The following is a 20,329-nucleotide window of genomic DNA, read 5'->3' as shown; positions in this document are numbered from 1 at the left end:
CGCCACATTTCTATGTTTTTTTGCATTAGTAATGAATGCTTTAATATTTAGGAAACAGAAATTGCAGGATTTACACCTATACATTCCAATTAAGCTACTTCCTGCTACCAACCAGCCTGCAATATGAAAATTAAACTACCTCCAGCCACCAAATTGCATGAACACACCAAAAGATCTATCAAGCTATACGTTACCATGCAACTCATGCCAACCACACAATCTCAAGAAAAATATATAATAGACTACAAGGCTAAATAAATATCAATCCGTGCCTGATGTTTCAGATATCATTAATTTATCATTGCCTAATTAATGGTTGGATAAGGATAACTTCTGAAAGATTAGCAAAAGCACGCGGAAAATGCCACGACCATCGCCCTAAATAATGCTAGCAAACTAACCACACAATCTGAAGAAAATGAATAAAACATAACATTATTATCCTGCAGGGAAAAATATCGGTCTGTGCCTGCTGTTGATGAATAAAATTAATGGACTAATAACGATAACAAAAGCAGGGGGGATATTCAACTACACCTTTGATAAATCACACGCACCCCCAGACTAAATAGAGCTAACGTTAACCAGATATATTTAGAGAAAGGTGTCCAATGTAGTTCGGCAAAAATCGTAATTAATTCGTCAGAATATGTTACAACTTCATCCCATAAGTATTGAAGGTAGTTCAATGTTACAGCTATCTTTAGACATATAGCCAGTACCACCACTGAGGTATGTAATTATTACCCAACCAAACTAGGCCTATCTGAAATATGAAAATGATCAATTAAATCCCCAAGTAGCCTATTGTTCTGGCAAATATGCGTCTGTAGCAGGTTGCTAAACTGAATGTTATATGGATAATACTAACGTCGGTAGGCTATGTTTTTGCCAGGCAGAAAATTAAACAAGTGCTTTCTGGTCACTAATCTGGATATGTACGTGCCAATGCTGATGACTGGTCATTTGGTCAACAGTCAAGACAAGCAAATTCTTGGTTCTGAAATACAGATTACAATAATTTGGCGCAATGCCGTAGGCCTATGTTAGTGACCAGATCGAATAAGAAAAGGCATAAATATAAAATACAAATGTGTATGGATTTTTTATTTGTTTTTCGCATTCAGTTTCACTCTTGCGACCCCAAATCCTTCTCCTTCTCATCTTTCTTTCAAATCATCAGTCTCAAATCTAAGTCATATGACATCTCCTTAGTTCTTGGACTGAATTACTGACATGCTTTAATTATTGAACATATTTCTTCAATGGCATCAAACACAGAAACATAGCTAAGTAGGGTTAAAACTATGGCAACAGATTTGGTGAGTTGATTATTTATTTTTTTGCCATCAGGTGTGCACATTAGAAAGATCACTGAGGTAAAAAAAAAAGGGACAGTAATGTAGGCATATGGAAAAGGTTTTGGCTCTTGTGACCAATGGAGGAAATGGTCAAAACAGATGTGACATGACATTACACCATATGAACAAACAATCTTTATGCACAGACAGGTGTAAGATACGCCTCTAAATCTTGACCTTATTTGATTTATTTGACAAAGACAACGCACATTGATCAAGACATATTTCCATCTGCAGTCCCTGGGAAAGTGGTTACAAACATGTAAAAGACAACACACACAAAATAGCCATAGATATCCTATAATTAACAATAACATAGTGTTCTATTTTGTTATAGTGTAATTATATGGCAATAGCATATGGCATATGGCATATTATATTATATGGCAATAGAATATAAAAAGCATCAGCATGTAGCGTTTTCATAACAGCTGTTGCCCTTTCCCCACACAAGGTGCTGTCATATATTCTCCCTCTCGTGGGTAATCCTTATGTGCCTTCCAAGGGAGTTCATCCATTTGAAGGATTTGCCACAATAATTACACCTAAACGGTTTTCCGTCAGTGTGAATTGTCTGATGCCTATTCAATGCGCTTGTTGTCATAAAGCATTTTCTACATATAGGACACTTATATGGTCTCTCCCCTGTGTGACTCCTCACGTGCGCTTTCAGATGATGAATATTGCTGAAACATTTGTCACAAACACGGCATTGCCATGGCTTCTCTCGGTTTTCCTGACTTTGTATTTGGTAAAGATATGAGGACTGAGCTGCTGGGTTCTCTCCGTCTTCCTCACTTTCTATTTGGTGAAGGTATGAGGACTGATTTGGGTTCTCACTGTTAGTCTCACTTTGTATTTGGTCAAGATGTGATGAATGAGTTGGGTTCTCTCTGCTTTCCTCACTTTGTACTTGGTGAAGATGTGACGAATGAGTTGGGTTCTGAATTGGATCATAGCTACTTTTCAAACAGGAAGGACTGAATGTGAAGTCTTTGGTACCAGACTCTAGCCATTGAAGTTGCTCTTCCCTCCGACTGGTCCGGAGTTCCTCCTGCTCCTTTTTAATCTGTGTGGCCTCTAGACCATCCTGTTCCAGACTTGGGCTCCACTGCTGCTCACTGTGCTGCTGCTCAGCGGTTAGATCCTCGTCAGAGACAGTCAGCGGCTGGGGGTCTGAGGGAGAATGGATAAAAAAATATGATGTAAGCAATAAATATAAGCAGTAATAAGTAGAAAACAAAGACACGCCAAGTCTGGATTCAAACCAGAGCCGGGATTCGAACACCTGCCACTCATGGCTTATGCGTCCTCCCACCCCATGCACAAGATTGTCTTTTGATTCTTACTTTTGTAAAACCTACAGCATAGTGAGCATGCAGAGTTGAAGCAGGCCAGGCAAACCTGCATCTTTTTGGGGTCTGACAAAACATGCAGAATGCAGGTAGCTAGCTGAAATAGTTCTCGAGAATCCAAGGGGCAATGCTGGCAATGCAAATTGAGCCATAAGGGCAAATATTAATGAGCGTCACATCAATCAGTACTAGCTAGATGCAGTAATATCAAAGCTGTAAAAGCTAGCTAGCTAGTGCCCATAAGCGTTGTAAAAATTCACAAACCTGTTTTTTGTAACCTTAGCATCCCCCGTAGACGGCTGTTCTCCTCTTTCGTGCGGGAAACTTCTTCCTGGTACTCTACAATTGTCTTTTCAATTGTCCCAAATATCTCATCAGCAGCAGCTGTCAATCTTTCGTTGAGAAACAATCTCAGCAACTCTATTTTTGACATTTTGAGGAATGCTAGTCGAGTAGCTACCCCAAGTAACATAAACAAAGCAGTGTCGTTCTTACTTCCGGTCACGTGTTTTCTCTCTCACGATTTTCTAAATAAAAGTCCCGTCGAGCACTTTGAAATGGGATAAACTGAAATAAGATATGAAAATGGTATTATTAAATGAAATTGGATTGAGTAATAATCCATGCTTCCAGAAAAAAATTAAGAGAAGGACAAAACTATTTAATAACTATATAACTATACATGTTTATAACTATATAGGTTAGGCTATGTAACATATTTTGAGAAAACCGATAATCTATTGATAGATTGGTGCAGCGGTCTAAGGCACAGCATCTCAGTGCTAGAGGGGTCACGACAGACCCTCGTTTGATTCCAGGCTGTATCACAACTGGCTGTGATTGGGAGTCCCATAGGGTGGTGCACAATTGGCCCAGCGTCGTCCGGGTTAGAGTTTGGCCGGGGTAGGCCGTCATTGTAAATAAGAATTTGTTCTTAACTGACCTGCCTAGTTAAATAAAGGCTAAATAAAAAATAATACATTACAAAAGATTAATGTAAGAGTGTAGATTGGTTAAATTGCCAAATCACACACACACACACAATTCTAAATAATTTGATACGAGCTTCATTACCACCAGGCTGGTCTGTGTGTCATAAGATTTCATTGTGTTTTAAGTTCAGTGTCTAGGAAAATATAGCAGGCAAAGCCCCCTTCCACTGTATGAATGTCATGGGTTGCATGTTTCGTCAAAATACTGTTTTAAACGTTTGTTTTGGACTGATGCCCGAGTGTGCGTTCTACGCAATGCATCGTCAATGAGCGTTGAATATTTAATCAAAAGTGTATTACAGTGGCTTGGACATACAATGACATTCAAAGGGAGGTAAATAATTAGTAGGAAAACCTTTTGTCATCATTTTGATGTCGCCAGATTGACTTTAGATGCAGTATACCGTTAGCCAGCTAACGTTAGCATGGCTAGCTATTTTTAAGGAACTTTGCTAGCTAATGACAACATTGCCATCTGTCTAAAGTAAATTTTACAACATTATAATGCTGGAAAAGTTGTTTCCTACTAAATATTTGACTACTTTAGCAATGTCATAGTATTTCCAGGCACTATAGTGTAATTTAGACGAAACAATAACTAGCCTCCGTTTATCACCACTATGGCACCGCGACTGAGTGACGGAGTTCTATGAATATACATAGACTTTTACCATGCAAATATACAGTGCGTTATAGGGAAATATAAAATGGGTGGGTCGAGCCCTGAATGCTAATTGGCTGACAGCCGTGGTATACCACGGGTATGACGAAACATTTATTTTTACTGCTCAAATTACGTTGGTAACCAGTTTATAATAGCAATAAGGCACCTCAGGGGTTTGTGCTATATGGCCAATATACCACGGCTAAGGGCTGTGTCCAGGCACTCCACGTTGTGTTGTGCGTAAGAACAGCCCTTAGCCATGGTATATTGGCCATATACCACATCTCCTTGTGCCTTATTGCTTAATTATACAACGGGTGGGTCTAATCCTGAATGTTGATTGGTTAAAAGCGCATCCCAGCCAGTGTCTATTCCACAAGTTACCACTGGCTAAATCTATGACGTTAAAATGCCTATTTACTCTGTTCCATCTGAGTGAGCAATCCACTGTCTCATCAGCCCAGCCAGGTAATTTATAAACTTGATCTCCACTTATAAAAGCATCTAGACATTATCTCACATTTCTTTTAGACTAACATTTAGTTTTCAACAGTGGAGATTTGTATAAACCTTGCTGTCTGTCTCTCCAACATTTGCAACATTGTTTCAATATTCAAATTTGATCTCCAGCTGTCCCATAGTAATGAACATGTTGGGATGAGACAGACAGACAGGCAGGTAGGGAATTTTATGGATATGTACAAAGAACTATCAATAGAAAACAAAGCCCAGCTAGTTCCCCCTAAGGAGACTGAAAAAGATTTGGAATGGGTCCCCAGATTCTCAAAAAGTTCTACAGCTGCACTATATGAGAGCATCCTGACTGGTTGCATCACCGCCTGGTATGACAACTGCTCGGCATCCGACCATAAGGCGCTACAGAGGGTAGTGCATACGGCCCAGTACATCACTGGGGCCAAGCTTCCTGCTATCCAGGACCTCTGTTCTAGGCGGTGTCTGTTTGGAGGATATATTGGCACGGTTTGGGCCTAACAACACCCATGCCAACATATTCTCCAAACACCGGCTTCTTGGGCATTATCACTAAAATAATGCACACTCTAGAATGCCCTTCAAGCCAATCAGAAACAAGTATTCAACAATGCCATGGTTTAATTAACCAATACGGCCCGAAGGCCCAATACGGCCCGATAGTCCAGCACAGTGGACACATCATAATACCCATAAAACCTAACCATTAACCCGGTAATGGTTCCAATCATTTTTCATTTTTGCATCTGGGATTTTAGAACTACTTCATTTAAGGTCTCTGTTTTGTGTAGGCTTAACAGTGTAATTCTCTCTCAGACAAGGTACAAACTTTATCAAAACATATAGGCCTATGGGCTAGGCTACATGAGGTGTGCGACCATGACTTGAAAAAGTCATACAAAAAGGCATTGTTTCTTGCGTTATGCTGGGCATCATTCACAAGTGATAATATATAATTCACAAGTGATAGGCTAATATTGTCACCCATTAGACTATTTTTGATTTAATCTTGTCTTTACATACAGTATACTAAATAATATATGTGTGACATTTGTTTTGATTTAGAATGGACCATTATCATGCACCTGTCTCGAAACTGGATCAGCAGGAAAAAATACATAATACATAAAATACTTAAATAGTGAATGGAAGATGCTTTTTTCGTGGTTCATTTCCATGCCAGCCAGATAGGCTATACTCCTGTTGTAAAGATAAGCAATGTGCTTAATATTAGGAAAGTTGAGAAATGAATATAGTAGGCCTAGCCTATAGAACACTGATGGGATCCTCCTCTTTTTAATAGAGGCCATTACTCTGTTTTCTCACACAATTGCATAGCTTATAGAAATGTTGCGCAACATGAGCTCATGGGCTCTAATGAAGTGTTTGATTAGATTTTGGATTACATTTGCATTGATGTTAGAGTGATTAGAGGGGCAATAGAGTGCTGAGTACCAGGCAGTTATCAAGTTTGGTAGGCTACTATTGACCATCAGCAGCATCAGAGCTTGGAGAATCCTAATTACCATGACTAAATGGTCACATGGAATTTGACTGCCTTCATGACTCGTGACCGCCGGTGTGGCGATAATATGGTCATCGCAACAGCCCTAACCATGCAGCCTATTTTGGTGGTTCACAATAACGGCCGTACGGATGTGGAATGCGAGTTGAGGAAGCCAGCCGTGCCCAACCAGGTGCAGTCAGTGGAGGACCTGTAACCCAGTTGAAGACAACAACCCTCTGTCGCGAGAGCTCACAGAGGAGGATCTTCAGTGGCCAAGGAACCATCTCCGGGGCAGGTTCAGTGGGACGGCATGTCTCCTGGAACCTGAGCCAGAACAACAGCTACCCTCCCTGTCACCCTGTCTGTACCGGACATTGTTAAAAAACAAGGGCACCTGGGGCATGCGGGCATCCTGGCTGGCATGGCACTGTCAGCGGAGCAGTAGGAGGCTATACGGCAAGCAACAGTTGGACACCGCACCAACCCCAACTGGCACAGTGGTTAGGGCCAAGCGCTTTACTCTGTTGCTGTTAAAAAAAGGTCCTCAGATCAGTCGTTGGATGGGATGTTGTCTGTAAGGTGGGCCACAGATAACGAAGAGGAGGGCATCAAGGCATTCAAATAGCTACAGGGATGGATATGCAGGAGTCAGGGCTTTAGGTCACAGGGTCTGGGATCCTGGGTGCCTCACCGGAAGGTCACAGTAGTGGTGGAGGACAAGTGTCCTTATGGTGCAAGGGACCTTACCATTGAAGAGGCCGTGAAGTCAAAGGATTTCTATATGAGGGAGGGAGGATCTTGCTGGCACCAGGTACAAGGTCAGCTCCACATCACTGGAAGAGACACCTGCTTCTTCATTGTGGACCACCAAAGCTTCCATCACCATCCCCATCCAGTGTGGCCACCCCTGACAGAATCATATTGCTCCTCCTGTCAGTACCTGTTTTCAGGGAAGCCAATGGCACAATATACAGTCGAATTTAAAAGGTGAACAGTTGATATTTTACATTGAAGTAGGCCTCTATGTATGCTACTGTAAGTACAGTAATTTAATTATTTTTGTAGTTTGCCCTGGACAATGTTTAAGAATTCGCGGGAATTCCATCATATTTAGATTTGGGAGAAAGCCGATGCAATGTTGAATTTAAACATTCGCTAACAGGTGCACAACCATTTGCCATTATTTTCTATTTCAGAAACTGACACAGTCCTTTGCCGGATACAGCATTACTGCAAAAGATTACAGAACACAGTAAATAGACCGGTAGCTTATGTAAAATATTTCACAGTATGGGTAGGCTACAGTAGAATACTACTGTGCGATATAGCAGGGATTCCCAAACTTTTTCACTCAGGTCACCCATCCAGCATTGGGGAACATCCTGCGCAGGCACTGTTCATGACCAAAATTGTTCACACCCCTCTTGTTGGTGGAGAGAACATTTTGCAGGTTTAAAGTTTATTTCCTGCAATTCTACACATCAGGCTGGTCCTTATTCCTCCGCTGCAACACCACCGCTCCAGCTACGTCCACCGTCTACACAGGGCTCCTGCTGCCGCTGCGCGACCCAGTGTTGGTCGGCTATCCAGTCCCTCCTGGGCACCTTGGGCTCTGTTGATGCACGGCTCATTATGAGGGGTGATACATATTGTCTACCTGCCTGAAGACCAATATCCTTCAAGGGAAAGAAGTCAGCATCTTGCTGCCCTCCCACGAGTGTGACTGGAGGGTCATGACTTGTGAATATGTAACAACCGTCTTTAAAACCTATGTTCCCAGGATACAGCATATCTTTTCCATCGCAAAGTTTGTGGTAGCATTTATCATTTACCCCAATTTTTTTGCTCCATGTTTCCCCTCTGGAGAAGAGCGCTTCATAATTACATCTCTAAGATTTGTGCCATCCCACATTGATTATAATCAGTAACGATTTTAGCATGTACAGTTGAAGTCGGAAGTTTACATTCACTTAGGTTGGAGTCATTAAAACTCGTTTTTCAACCACTCCACAAATTTCTTGTTAACAAACTAACTTGTAGACCTACACAAGTATGGGTCATCCTTGGGAGCAATTTCCAAATGCCTGAAGGTACCACATTCATCTGTACAAACAATAGTACGCAAATATAAACACCATGGGACCACAAAGTCATCATATCACTCAGGAAGGAGATGCGTTGTTTGGTGTGAAAAGTGCAAATCAATCCCAGAACAACATCAAAGGACCTTGTGAAGATGCTGGAGAAAACAGGTACAAAAGTATCTATATCCACAGTAAAACCAGTCCTATATCGACATAACCTGAAAGGCCGCTCAGCAAGGAAGAAGCCACTGCTCCAAAACCGCCATAAAAAATCCAGACTACGGTTTGCAACTGCACATGGGGACAAAGATCATACTTTTTGGAGAAATGTCCTCTGGTCTGATGAAACAAAAATAGAACTGTTTGGCCATAATGACCATCGCTATGTTTGGAGGATAAAGGGGAAAATTTGTGGGCAGAACTGAAAAACTGTGTGCGAGCAAGGAGGCCTACAAACCTGACTCTGTTACACCAGCTCTGTCAGGAGGAATGGGCCAAAATTCACCCAAATTATTGTGGGAAGCTTGTGGAAAGCTACCCGAAACGTTTGACCCAAGTTAAACATTTTAAAGGCAATGCTACCAAATACTAATTGAGTGTATGTAAACTTCTGACCCACTGGGAATGTGATAAAAGAAATAAAAGCTGAAATAAATCATTCTCTCTACTATTATTCTGACATTTCACATTCTTAAAATAAAGTGGTGATCCTAACTGACCTAAGACAGGGACCTTTTGCTAGGATAAAATGTCAGGAATTGTGAAAACTGAGTTTAAATGTATTTGGCTAAGGTGTATGTAAACTTCCGACTTCAACTGTAAATCTTGGTGGAGCAAACTCAAAAAAATTGTTTAGATGCATGCCAGCAAAGCCACTACACAACACTAAACAATACATGAATTGGACTATAACGGTGACAAACGGTGCCCACAAACTGTTAGTGCCTACATAAAGCTGGCCCAAACACCTTCCACTGCGAAACAGTTCATTCAGCCTCATTTACTGCCTTTTAAAAAAACATAGCTGATATGGCTGACTTGCTTAAACAAATGTGGTTTCTACTGACAATTGAGATGTAACTATGGCATAAGGGGACGACGAGTGCATAAGAGGCAATCCGTAATTTAGATTAAGACATTAATGAGCGAGCTAGGACTGACACAGTCAATGTAACTCTTTGTTCAGCACTTTTGAAATGTACAGCGACAGAATTCAGAACATGGGCCATTCTTACAGTATTCTCACTGTACACCAAGTCAGAACCGTAGGATAAATAAAGGGGGCATATAAACAGACAATGAAAGTTCCTACAATATTCAATGATGACATTTCTCTAAAACAGGCTATAGGCTACATGTGCACCACAAAGTCAGAACAGTATTCTAAATTATGAGAGGAAAAGGGACCAAATCATTACGGTGAGGCACATGGGCTACTAACAGCTTACTACACAACATACACTTAGTAATACTTTCTTAGCTACAGTATACATATCTCCCTGGCATATTGCATCATTTATGCAGCAGCATACAATACATTTTTGGACTCTCCTTGTTGTGCTGTGCTCACTTGAACAGGAAGGTGGCGTGGCGGTCCTAAATGGGCAAATTTTGTCATCAAACTTTTTCATCAAAGTCTGGCATTCTCTGGATTTATGGAGCTTTCAAGACAATTGGGAACTCTGAAAAAAACAAAGTTGCATCATGATGTTAGTGATCTTCAGGTCGGAGCTCTAGAAAGAGGCCTGAGTTCCCGACATGGAATTATGAGTTGAATGACCGTTCAAAATGTATTTTCCCAATCGGATCTCGCTTTTTTCCGAATTCCCAGTTCTCTTGAACTTCCAAACCACTCATTGTTGAATTTGCAATTTACAACGTGTTGTGTAATGTCTATGTCCAATGGCCAATGAGCACCGATACGTTTTATCTATCATTTCTCTTCATATGAAAAGGATTTGCCAAAAATGTTGAAAGTATGATGTTGACATGATCAGTCTAATCAAAGCTACTGTAGACATAATGTGATTTGACGTCATTTTATCTGTGACCAATGACCTTCTAATGTAACTCTATGGCAGCACCCAAGGGGCTTGAATTTTTGAGCTCTCCTGTAGATTTTGCAGTGACGTAGTGTCCCCATGAGTGACAGAACACTGAGCCAATTACGGTGCAACTAGAGAACATTACCAACTCCTACATTCTGTATTTTCCGCTGGCTGCCCCACCACCACAGAAAGCTCTGCTCCTCATCATTTTTTCCTCACTGGACAGATGTGCTGCTCAGACTGACTTAATAAAATGTGAGTTCTGTATGTGTTGTATAATACCATACTATTTTATAAAAATACATTTTTTAGATGATGCAGAGATGCTTTTTTTATGGTTTGGTTTTGAATTTTGATTTCTTCCTGTGTGTGCATGTTGTTTTAAACTTCTGTTAAAAAAATTATTACTATAATTTCACTTCTCTCTTTTCTCAAGTAATACTGCTGCAACCACAGCAGCCATACTAGGTATAATTCCCCCCTCACCCTGCAGCAACTAAGTCGTTGGTCATGCTTTGCCTACACCTCATATGTTATGCCCAATCAATTGGCCATCGTCTCAGCAAAATGGTCCTTTCACCTAGCTATCAATAGCTACATTAGTTCGCGAGTTTCCAATTACACGCATGCATATAGCGGTGGCAATCATTCATTATTATATATTTTGTATGTGTAACAATGCGAGGCACTCATCAGGCAGGCATTGAGTCAGATATGTGTCCCTATCATTTCGTATTACCGCATGCATGGCTGGATTCAACGCAAAGCAAACGTCTCATTTGATCATACAAATTGCATTACAGCATGCGTCAATCCAGGCGCTGCAGCGCAGAACCGTTGAGCATATCTGTTGTGAAGGAAGTGAGTTTGTGTTACAGGACCTCCTGCCCCCACCTACCGTCAACCAATCATGTCAATGCGGGGCTATACGGAGCTCTCCACATTGTTACAAAATTTGGGAGGCACAAGAGATGTGGTGCGGAGCTGAATTTGGTCTCTGCATGCCTCCAGAGGCTTCGCAATTGCGTCACACTCCGTCTTTGTTGTTCATTCAGTTAAGCCTGTTCTCGAGGGAACAACAATTAGTATTTTACATAGGGCAGTGGACTGTAGCGTTTTGCCTACTTTTAAATTGTTTAGAATATACCATCCATCATGCAGAATACGTGGACAGGTACTTATAGCATGCATGTTTAGTTTGAAAAAGTCACTGCAAAATATAAAAACATTCTGCCCACACCTCTACAGAAATGTGTCAAAAATTGCCATTGCTCTTCCTTTTAGAAACTGCCGTGGCCTAATTCCAAATAGTCCAAAATTATACAGAAAATATAGTCTGTTATTGTCAATGGTGTAGTTAAACCCTGGATTGTTGATGCTATGTATTAGCCAATGATAGGCTTTGAAGTCACCGGTCGGCCATATTGGCACTCCCCGAAATAATCTAACCTCCATAGGAATGAATGGAATAGAATTCTAGAGTAATTTAATTAAATGTTAAGGACAAAACATGTATTTAAGTATTTCTGGTTGTAGTGGGGACAGTAATATTAACATTTTCAACAATTATACTTTAAGGAAAATGTTATCTATTTTAAATGTTTATGTTTAGCTCACATATGTTAAATTTGCATTAAGGTGTATTTAATAGAATAAAAGTGGCAAAAACAAATGTAGACGTGCCAAAATAGAGGTGAGGTGGCTTGAAAACAGCACCCCCTGTAACAGATTTAGTGTATATATAAATTATTGGTTATTGTCCGCCATAAAAAGGGAATGGAGGACATTTGAAGCAGAGTTTTAATGCTCATTCACACGTGCAGTTTTTAAAAAACGTTTTACCCCTTTTTCTCCCCAATTTCGTGCACAGTTTAACATCAGGTGTGAATTATAACTGTTATGGCGTGTAAAAAAAGTTTATAAAACAAACAAAAAAATTACTTGCGCAGAATTTTCAGAAATGGCACAAGCAGAAATGTTTAGCGAAATTTGCGCAACGGTTATGAGGCCCCTTGTGATTTTCTATGTGCCTGTATATCTGTTTTGCACAGGAGGTTGGTGGCACCTTCATTTGGGAGAAGGGGCTCTTGGTAATGACTGGGGTGGAATAGTATCAAACACATGGTTTGTAAGTGTTTGATGCCATTCTATTTGCTCTATTGCAGCAATTATTATGAGCCTCCCCTCAGCAGCCTCCTATGCTGTTCTGTCTGCTAACCTTACTTCCCACTAATCAAATCATCAATATTTATTAAGTAGATTAATTCATGCCTCTGTTGCCAGATTTGTACATGGTGGGATTGTCATAAGGAGTTCAGCATTGTGTAGGGAATGCTGAAGAAGGCTGTGTTCCTATTCTTTGCTTTTTTCCTGACTCTGTGACTTTACCTAATTTCACAGCTCAAGGTAAGGAGAGAAGAAGCCACAAGGGAAAAAAGGATAGCGTTTGACCTTTTGAAACATCTCCACTTTCGAAGAATGCTGCAGAAAAGAAATAATCAATTTTGTTTGAGGATATTGGTGATTGGGCATGGCCTAGTGGACATGATATGAATTGCACCATTATCTCCATGAACTCTCAGGAATTTGGCATCACATTACCAAAGTACTACCACCAGATAGTGTAGTCTGACTGGCCTTTACAGAGGTAGGAATGCAGCCTGCTAGTATTCAAGATCATGCTGTGAAAGATTGTGTCGTGTTTCAACAATACAATAAAAACAGGACACAACTAGTCTCTAAATCTTTTATTACAACAACAGTTAGCCCCCCTAACAAAACATGAGGGACATGTAATGGACTCCTCGCTCTTGACCGAGTAGCCAATGAGAGAGCGGATCATGTGTTCTACGGGAAGGGATAAGACACAAAACATAATTACACAAAGAGTCAGCTATAGTACAAAGACAAGTGAATCTGATTGCTAGTTTTGACACTGTATACATAAAAGTTTGTAAACTTTCAAGTAAAGGCATGGGTTGTTGTTCCATCCAGGATGGTGTTGTCAAGCGCAGTCCCTTTAAAAAACAGTAGTGGAGGCTAGTACAAAAAAAAAAAAACACTATCTCAGTGGAACTAACACCTTTCACTGCTGTATAGTATGCGTGTCAAACTGTCCCTTTTCTTTGAAACATTAAACCAAAAAAAATAAAGAGGTAAAGACATCACACAAATACATTGAATTTTTAAAAAGGGTAAGGGAAGGGGGTTCTAAGTGCCGAGTTTTGAGGATAAGGGTTCAGGTTTTGTCTGAATGGAGTTGGCCTCAAATATGGACATGGTCTGACCACTTCAGGGTTTTCATTGCTTGGCGTTGATGATGTCAACGAACTCTGGCTTGAGTGCAGCGCCGCCAACCAGGAAACCGTCCACATCCTTCATGCCTCCCAGCTCCTTGCAGGTGCCACCTGTCACGGAACCTGAGGAGAGAGAACAGACAGATATGAGTGAGGAATGGAGTGATGAGGGACAGAGTGAGGGGGGAGAAAAGAGAGACCACTGTATGCCCCGGACTTGAATTAGATTAGCTATGCAATGACAAAACCTATTAATCCCCACTTGTGGTTGTGGCGTTAACAGCCTGTGTGTTTAAACGTGAAGCATAGGAGTTTGGTCTCACCTCCATAGATTATCCTGACAGAGTTGGCTACTGCCTCAGACACATTGGCCTTTACCCACTGCCTCAGTTTGTCATGAACGTCCTGGGCCTGAGAGAGAAAGATAAGAAAAGATAAGAAAAAAAGGGATTCAAATAAAACCATGAATATAGGTTCCAAAGTCCAGTAAGTTCTGACTTTAGCCTTCAATTTAGTGATGAATCTCAAATGGACAACCCATTCTGCTCTAGTCTAGACTGAATATATCCAGTATAAAGAGATTCAGGCTTTTAGTCACATGTCCCCATCTGTCCCAGGTTCTTTCCATTGAGGTCATACAATAGTAATGGATGACAATAGAAGAAACACTTACCTGTGCGGGGGATGCGGTCTTGCCGGTGCCGATGGCCCACACGGGCTCATAGGCCAGAACAACCTTGGACCAGTCCTTAATGTTGTCTGCAAACAGAATTGACATAATGAATACAGTACTGCATTCACATTAATCAAATGGAGAACTCAAAATGGACACGGTGACATCATGGACACGCTGAATATAACCAAGTTGTTAACGAAAAAGTTAAACTAATTAATTACACTGAAAGTCCCAATCATGTCTGTGGCGGGCACACTATCCCGTTGCCAATAGGATGTATTCGCGCAGCAGTAGTATTACTACATTCAACAATGTTAGAATCGCTACAAAGTAATACAGGGTACATATAGTAATTGGAATTTATTGCTTACTTTCCAGATACAAAGAGGCCTTTGCAGTTTATACGATTGTTATATACTGCGCAAAAAAATAAAGGGAACACTTAAACAACACAATGTAGCCTTCCCTGTAGCTCAGTTGGTAGAGCATGGTGTTTGCAACACCAGGGTTGTGGGTTCGATTCCCACAGGGGGCCAGCACAGAAAAAAAAAAATGAAAAAAAAAAAATGTATGAAATGAAATGTATGCATTCACTACTGTAAGTCGCTCTGGATAAGAGCGTCTGCTAAATGACTAAAATGTAAATGTAAATGTAATGTAACTCCAAGTCAATCACACTTCTGTGAAATCAAACTGTCCACTTAGGAAGCAACACTGATTGACAATAAATTTCACATGCTGTTGTGCAAATGGAATAGACAACAGGTGGAAATTATAGGCAATTAGCAAGACACCCCCAATAAAGGAGTGGTTCTGCAGGTGGTGACCACAGACCACTACTCAGTTCCTATGCTTCCTGGCTGATGTTTTGGTCACTTTTGAATGCTGGCGGTGCCTTCACTCTAGTGGTAGCATGAGACGGAGTCTACAACCCACACAAGTGGCTCAGGTAGTGCAGCTCATCCAGGATGGCACATCAATGCGAGCTGTGGCAAGAAGGTTTGCTGTGTCTGTCAGCGTAGTGTCCAGAGCATGGAGGTGCTACCAGAAGACAGGCCAGTACATCAGGAGACGTGGAGGAGGCCGTAGGAGGGCAACAACCCAGCAGCAGGACCGCTACCTCCGCCTTTGTGCAAGGAGGAGCAGGAGGAGCACTGCCAGAGCCCTGCAAAATGACCTCAAGCAGGCCACATATGTGCATGCGTCTGCTCAAACGGTCAGAAACAGACTCCATGAGGGTGGTATGAGGGCCCGACGTCCACAGGTGGGGGTTGTGCTTACAGCCCAACACCGTGCAGGACGTTTGGCATTTGCCAGAGAACACCAAGATTGGCAAATTCACCACTGGCGCCCTGTGCTCTTCACAGATGAAAGCAGGTTCACACTGAGCACATGTGACAGACGTGACAGAGGCTGGAGACGCCGTGGAGGACGTTCTGCTGCCTGCAACATCCTCCAGCATGACCGGTTTGGCGGTGGGTCAGTCATGGTGTGGGGTGGCATTTCTTTGGGGGGCCGCACAGCCCTCCATGTGCTCGCCAGAGGTAGCCTGACTGCCATTAGGTACCAAGATGAGATCCTCAGACCCCTTGTGAGACCATATGCTGGTGCGGTTGGCCCTGGGTTCCTCCTAATGCAAGACAATGCTAGACCTCATGTGGCTGGAGTGTGTCAGCAGTTCCTGCAAGAGGAAGGCATTGATGCTATGGACTGGCCCACTCGTTCCCCAGACCTGAATCCAATTGAGCACATCTGGGACATCATGTCTCGCTCCATCCACCAACGCCACGTTGCACCACAGACTGTCCAGGAGTTGGCGGATGCTTTAGTCCAGGTCTGGGAGGAGATCCCTCAGGAGACCATCCGCCACCTCATCAGGAGCATGCCCAGGCGTTGTAGGGAGGTCATACAGGCACGTGGAGGCCACACACACTACTGAGCCTCATTTTGACTTGTTTTAAGGACATTACATCAAAGTTGGATAAGCCTGTAGTGTGGTTTTCCACTTTAATTTTGAGTGTGACTCCAAATCCAGACCTCCATGGGTTGATAAATTGGATTTCCATTGATTATTTTTGTATGATTTTGTTGTCAGCACCTTCAACTATGTAAACAAAAAAGTATTTAATAAGATTATTTCATTCATTCAGATCTAGGATGTGTTATTTTAGTGTTCCCCTTTTTTGAGCAGTGTATATTATTGGCATGGTTCTTGACATGTGTAATTCTTCTCTGTGCATTGTAAAGTTCAGGGCCCATTTTCAAATATATAAAATGCAAAACTGATGCTAGATCAGCACTCTGATACACGGATTACAGGCTCTGATAATATATGTGTACGCCTGAGCAGAATCTTCAGTTTTGTGTAACACACTCATTATGAATCAGTGATTTCAGTGACAATACCTGCGAAGTGCTTGGTCTGTGCGTTGATGACCTTCTCTGTGATGCCAGCCTCCCTCTCGTCCAGCTTCTCACCGATGCAGGCAATGACACCCAGGCCATTCTCCAGGGCGTGGGCGCACTTCTGACCAATAAGCTGTCAGGACACAAACAGTTATCCGATCAGACAGGTTGTTCATTTATTGTCATATTTTTCACATTTCCTCTACTTGAGGAACACCTTGAGTGTAAAATGGAGATGAAAAATGATGATCCATAGATTTGTCACTGCTCCTCAAATTCGGTCATTTTCAAGGTCAATTCACTGTTGAAAGAGACATAATCCAATACTGTGTCACGGCCCTGTTCTTGCGATAGTCTGCTGCCACCTCCAAAGACTCCTCCCGAGACTACACATTCATAAACACCAGCACTCGACCAAATAAGCCATTTACCTCATCAGTCTCTCCAAAGACCCAGCGCCTCTCAGAGTGGCCCAGGATCACCCAGTGCACGCCAACGTCCTTGATCATCGCAGGGCTGAAGAAGGAGAGAAAGAGAGGGGGCATAAAGGAAGTGGGAGAACGGGGAAAAAGAAAGAGCGTGAGAGAAAGAAGAGAGATTAGCACACAAAGTACAGTCAGCCTACAGTGTTGGTTCAGTAAAGCACTCGAGTCCTGAAGACACTAGCATCCTCAGTTACAGAGCACTTCCGTTACCTGATCTCCCCGGTGAAGGCACCCCCCTTGACCTTGTAGCAGTTCTGAGCGGCCACTCCGATCTTAGGGTCCAGCTTGGACCTGGCGAACTCAAGGTAGATTGACGGGGCGCCACAGACCACCTCTGCAAGCAGAGAGAGAGAACCAACACGGTCATGCACTGACCACTATTCCCAGGGTTGGAATAACAGACTGACCAGTTAATATTCTTAAGAGGTGAATCCTAAATTCCACTTCAGTTTAACTTTTCACTTAGTCATGCTATGATGTCAATGTGTGAGACTAAGTGAAAATTCTAAGTGGAAGTTAAGATTTGCCCCTTGATGTTTACATGGACGCCAATGTTACAGTAATATTTTCAGAAACTGAAATAGGAAGTGTACACAGTGATTGTTGGTGACATCTAGTATCAGTGGAAAAGGCTTTCCTTTGAGAGTGGTGACAACTCCATGTAGTGCCTCACTGTACTATTCACTTAAGTGTACAAAACAAGGCCTATTTGAGCCAGTGTTGGTTATACAGTCCAATACCAGAGTCTGCAGCATTAGTACACACTGTACAAGTGGGATATCCCCAGTGTTGTGGGGTACAGTAGGCCAGACACTGACATTAGCAATGTAACTGTATCTTGGGGTTAAGTATGTCTATATTTAACCTCTACAGTCACTAATCCCTCTGCAAATGTCATTTATCCCTGCCAAGAGTCAGTCCCCCGCTGCAAAAAAGGTCCTAGTTCAACCTCCAAAAGGTCACTAGAACTCAGCTCACAAAAGTCGCTCACATGGTCACATTCTGCTGGGGTCGAACAGGACCTTAAATTCAAAGGTCAATCACAGGATAAAAAAAATAGTAAAATACTCTGCAGGTTCATAAAACGGCCTAGGGAAGAAGTGATTTACCATTGACTTTACATTTCTAGAAAGAGTCATGGGAAAAGCCTACGCGAGCTTCAGTCATCTGCTGGCCCATGCAGCGTTCTGTTTCACGCGTCAGTAAGTGTGTACTGTGTAGATTAGTTAGAGTTGTGAGGGGTGGCTCTTTCTGTGGGGTAAAGTCCGAGGCTGTAGACATATGTAGGTTACTACACGGACATAACGTGTCCTTCGGCGCAGAGCAGCAGATAACGCCCATGTATCCTACAAAAACGACACAAAACCTGACTAAGTACTTGTAGCCTGTTCTTGAACCTGTGTGTTCAAATGCAAACATGCGATCAGGGCAGACTGCATATACGCCTCTGGCAGTTTGGAAATGCACGGTAGAGAATGGCGGAAACACCAACATCTCCATGGCGGAATGGGGAACTCTATCTTATTGGTTAACAAAATGAGTATGTTGTGCATAAATTACTTCGGGTCTAACGGTAGAATATGTATTTCTAAATTAAAGTATTGTGATGAGGCAATGATATCCACATTTGGTCCTCCTGGTAGTTCTATTAAACAGGGCTCGCGATCGGATGGATCATTATAATGCATCAAAGAACAAAACAGACATTCCGCCCCTCGCTTGCGCCAGACTGTTGTGGCTACGTGCTGTTCGGAACTTACGCCCACTGTCATATAAAATCCACTTAGCAAGTCATGTTCTTCTATCCTAGTTCAGTTTAAAATACTGGTTAAAAATCGCCTGCCACAATGGATTTCTCCGGTTACAAAGGATTATAGGGCGCTTCAGTACCAAAATAGGCATATGCCTATGTATTCTGCATTGTATTCTGTATTCTCCACAAATTGTCACCATCGCACAGATCGCATCATAATTACGTAAAAATTAGTGTCAGGGTATCCTATAATTTAAAACCATTGTGAAAATGGCAATAAAAAGGGACCTACCGGAGTATAGCTTGGTTTGCCACCCATTGATTCGAGCACTGATACCAAAAAATGACCTTCCCTAACCTTTGTTTCACGCTTTTTCCTTCTCTTGAAGGAGCTGAAACTGGAGAGCTGAAACAATTTACCTTACAAAAGTCTCATTTCACAATGAAAGTGTGCCGTGCGACTGTCATTTCAAATGGATAGGCTACACCAGGAACCCAATGCGACAAGTTACACAATTTCAAAGATCAACTCTAAGACTACTACACGAGTCAGACATTAAAGCACAGAAGCCACACAGAACCACGCACCGGTGTTGGGGTCGAGCTTGGCAGAGTTCAGGGTTTTGATGAGTTCGCCAAGGCTTGCCTTGTCTCCATTCATCTTCCAGTTACCACCAACGAAGAATTTTCTGGACATATTTGCAGTTTAAGGTTGTTTCTCGGCCTTAGAACTGAGCTGAATTCTTATAAGGCGGACCTACTTCGGGGAGAAGAGCAACGACCCCGGCGCAAATCACTGTATTTATCATCATGGGCCACGTAACCCAACCTCTCAGTTTGTTCTATTGGTTTACAGAGACACGCCCAGAATAGCGTTTCCTTTTGTACAATGATAGCCTTTTATTTCAGTAGAATAAAGAGTACAGGCTACATTTTCACTAAAATTGACGTTCTTCAAATTAGGCTATCTTTGATTTAAGAGTGAAAATAATATTTATGTTTCAGTATATGGGGATGAAATACATTAAAAACATGTCGAACATTCTTACAGAGCACCCACTGAAAATGCCCGGTTATCTCAAATAAAATGGCCATTCCGATCAGACGGCGAGCGGGGCCTGCTAAATCGAACAACCCATTCTCACGCAAGAAAGCTGAGAGAATTCAGCGCTTTGATTGGCTAGCATTCGATCTTGTAATTTGCATACCC

The 20,329-nt window shown here is 42.0% G+C and overlaps 2 protein-coding genes across 2 annotated transcripts; both read right to left on the bottom strand.

Moving 5' to 3' along the window:
- Positions 1–1,318: 1,318 nt before the first annotated feature.
- LOC106605099 (zinc finger protein 570) lies at positions 1,319–3,225 on the bottom strand. The gene is made up of 2 exons (XM_014200402.2): positions 2,981–3,225; positions 1,319–2,537 (listed from the first exon to the last, which is right to left on the bottom strand). The coding sequence occupies exons 1-2, from the start codon at positions 3,186–3,188 to the stop codon at positions 1,822–1,824; spliced, it is 924 nt and encodes a 307-aa protein (XP_014055877.1). The 5' UTR covers positions 3,189–3,225; the 3' UTR covers positions 1,319–1,821.
- Positions 3,226–13,235: 10,010 nt separating this feature from the next.
- tpi1b (triosephosphate isomerase 1b) lies at positions 13,236–19,880 on the bottom strand. Its single transcript, NM_001139702.1, is given in 7 exon segments — positions 13,236–13,922; positions 14,123–14,210; positions 14,473–14,558; positions 16,882–17,014; positions 17,313–17,397; positions 17,577–17,700; positions 19,708–19,880. Coding segments are annotated over 7 exon segments (744 nt in total). The 5' UTR covers positions 19,817–19,880; the 3' UTR covers positions 13,236–13,803.
- Between the last annotated feature and the right edge of the window lie 449 nt (positions 19,881–20,329).

This window comes from Salmo salar, chromosome ssa05, assembly GCF_905237065.1.
Source record: "Salmo salar chromosome ssa05, Ssal_v3.1, whole genome shotgun sequence".
NCBI lineage: Eukaryota > Metazoa > Chordata > Actinopteri > Salmoniformes > Salmonidae > Salmo > Salmo salar.
The sequence above is the reverse complement of the archived record's forward strand: the minus strand, read 5'-3'. Positions and strand labels throughout refer to the sequence as shown.

Coding starts and splice junctions, on each gene's coding strand:
- LOC106605099 (XM_014200402.2), bottom strand. CDS start 3,188: ATGTTACTTGGGGTAGCTACTCGACTAGCATTCCTCAAAATGTCAAAA. Junction 2,538..2,980: donor GCTAAGGTTACAAAAAACAG/GTTTGTGAATTT, acceptor ATTCTCCCTCAG/ACCCCCAGCCGCTGACTGTC.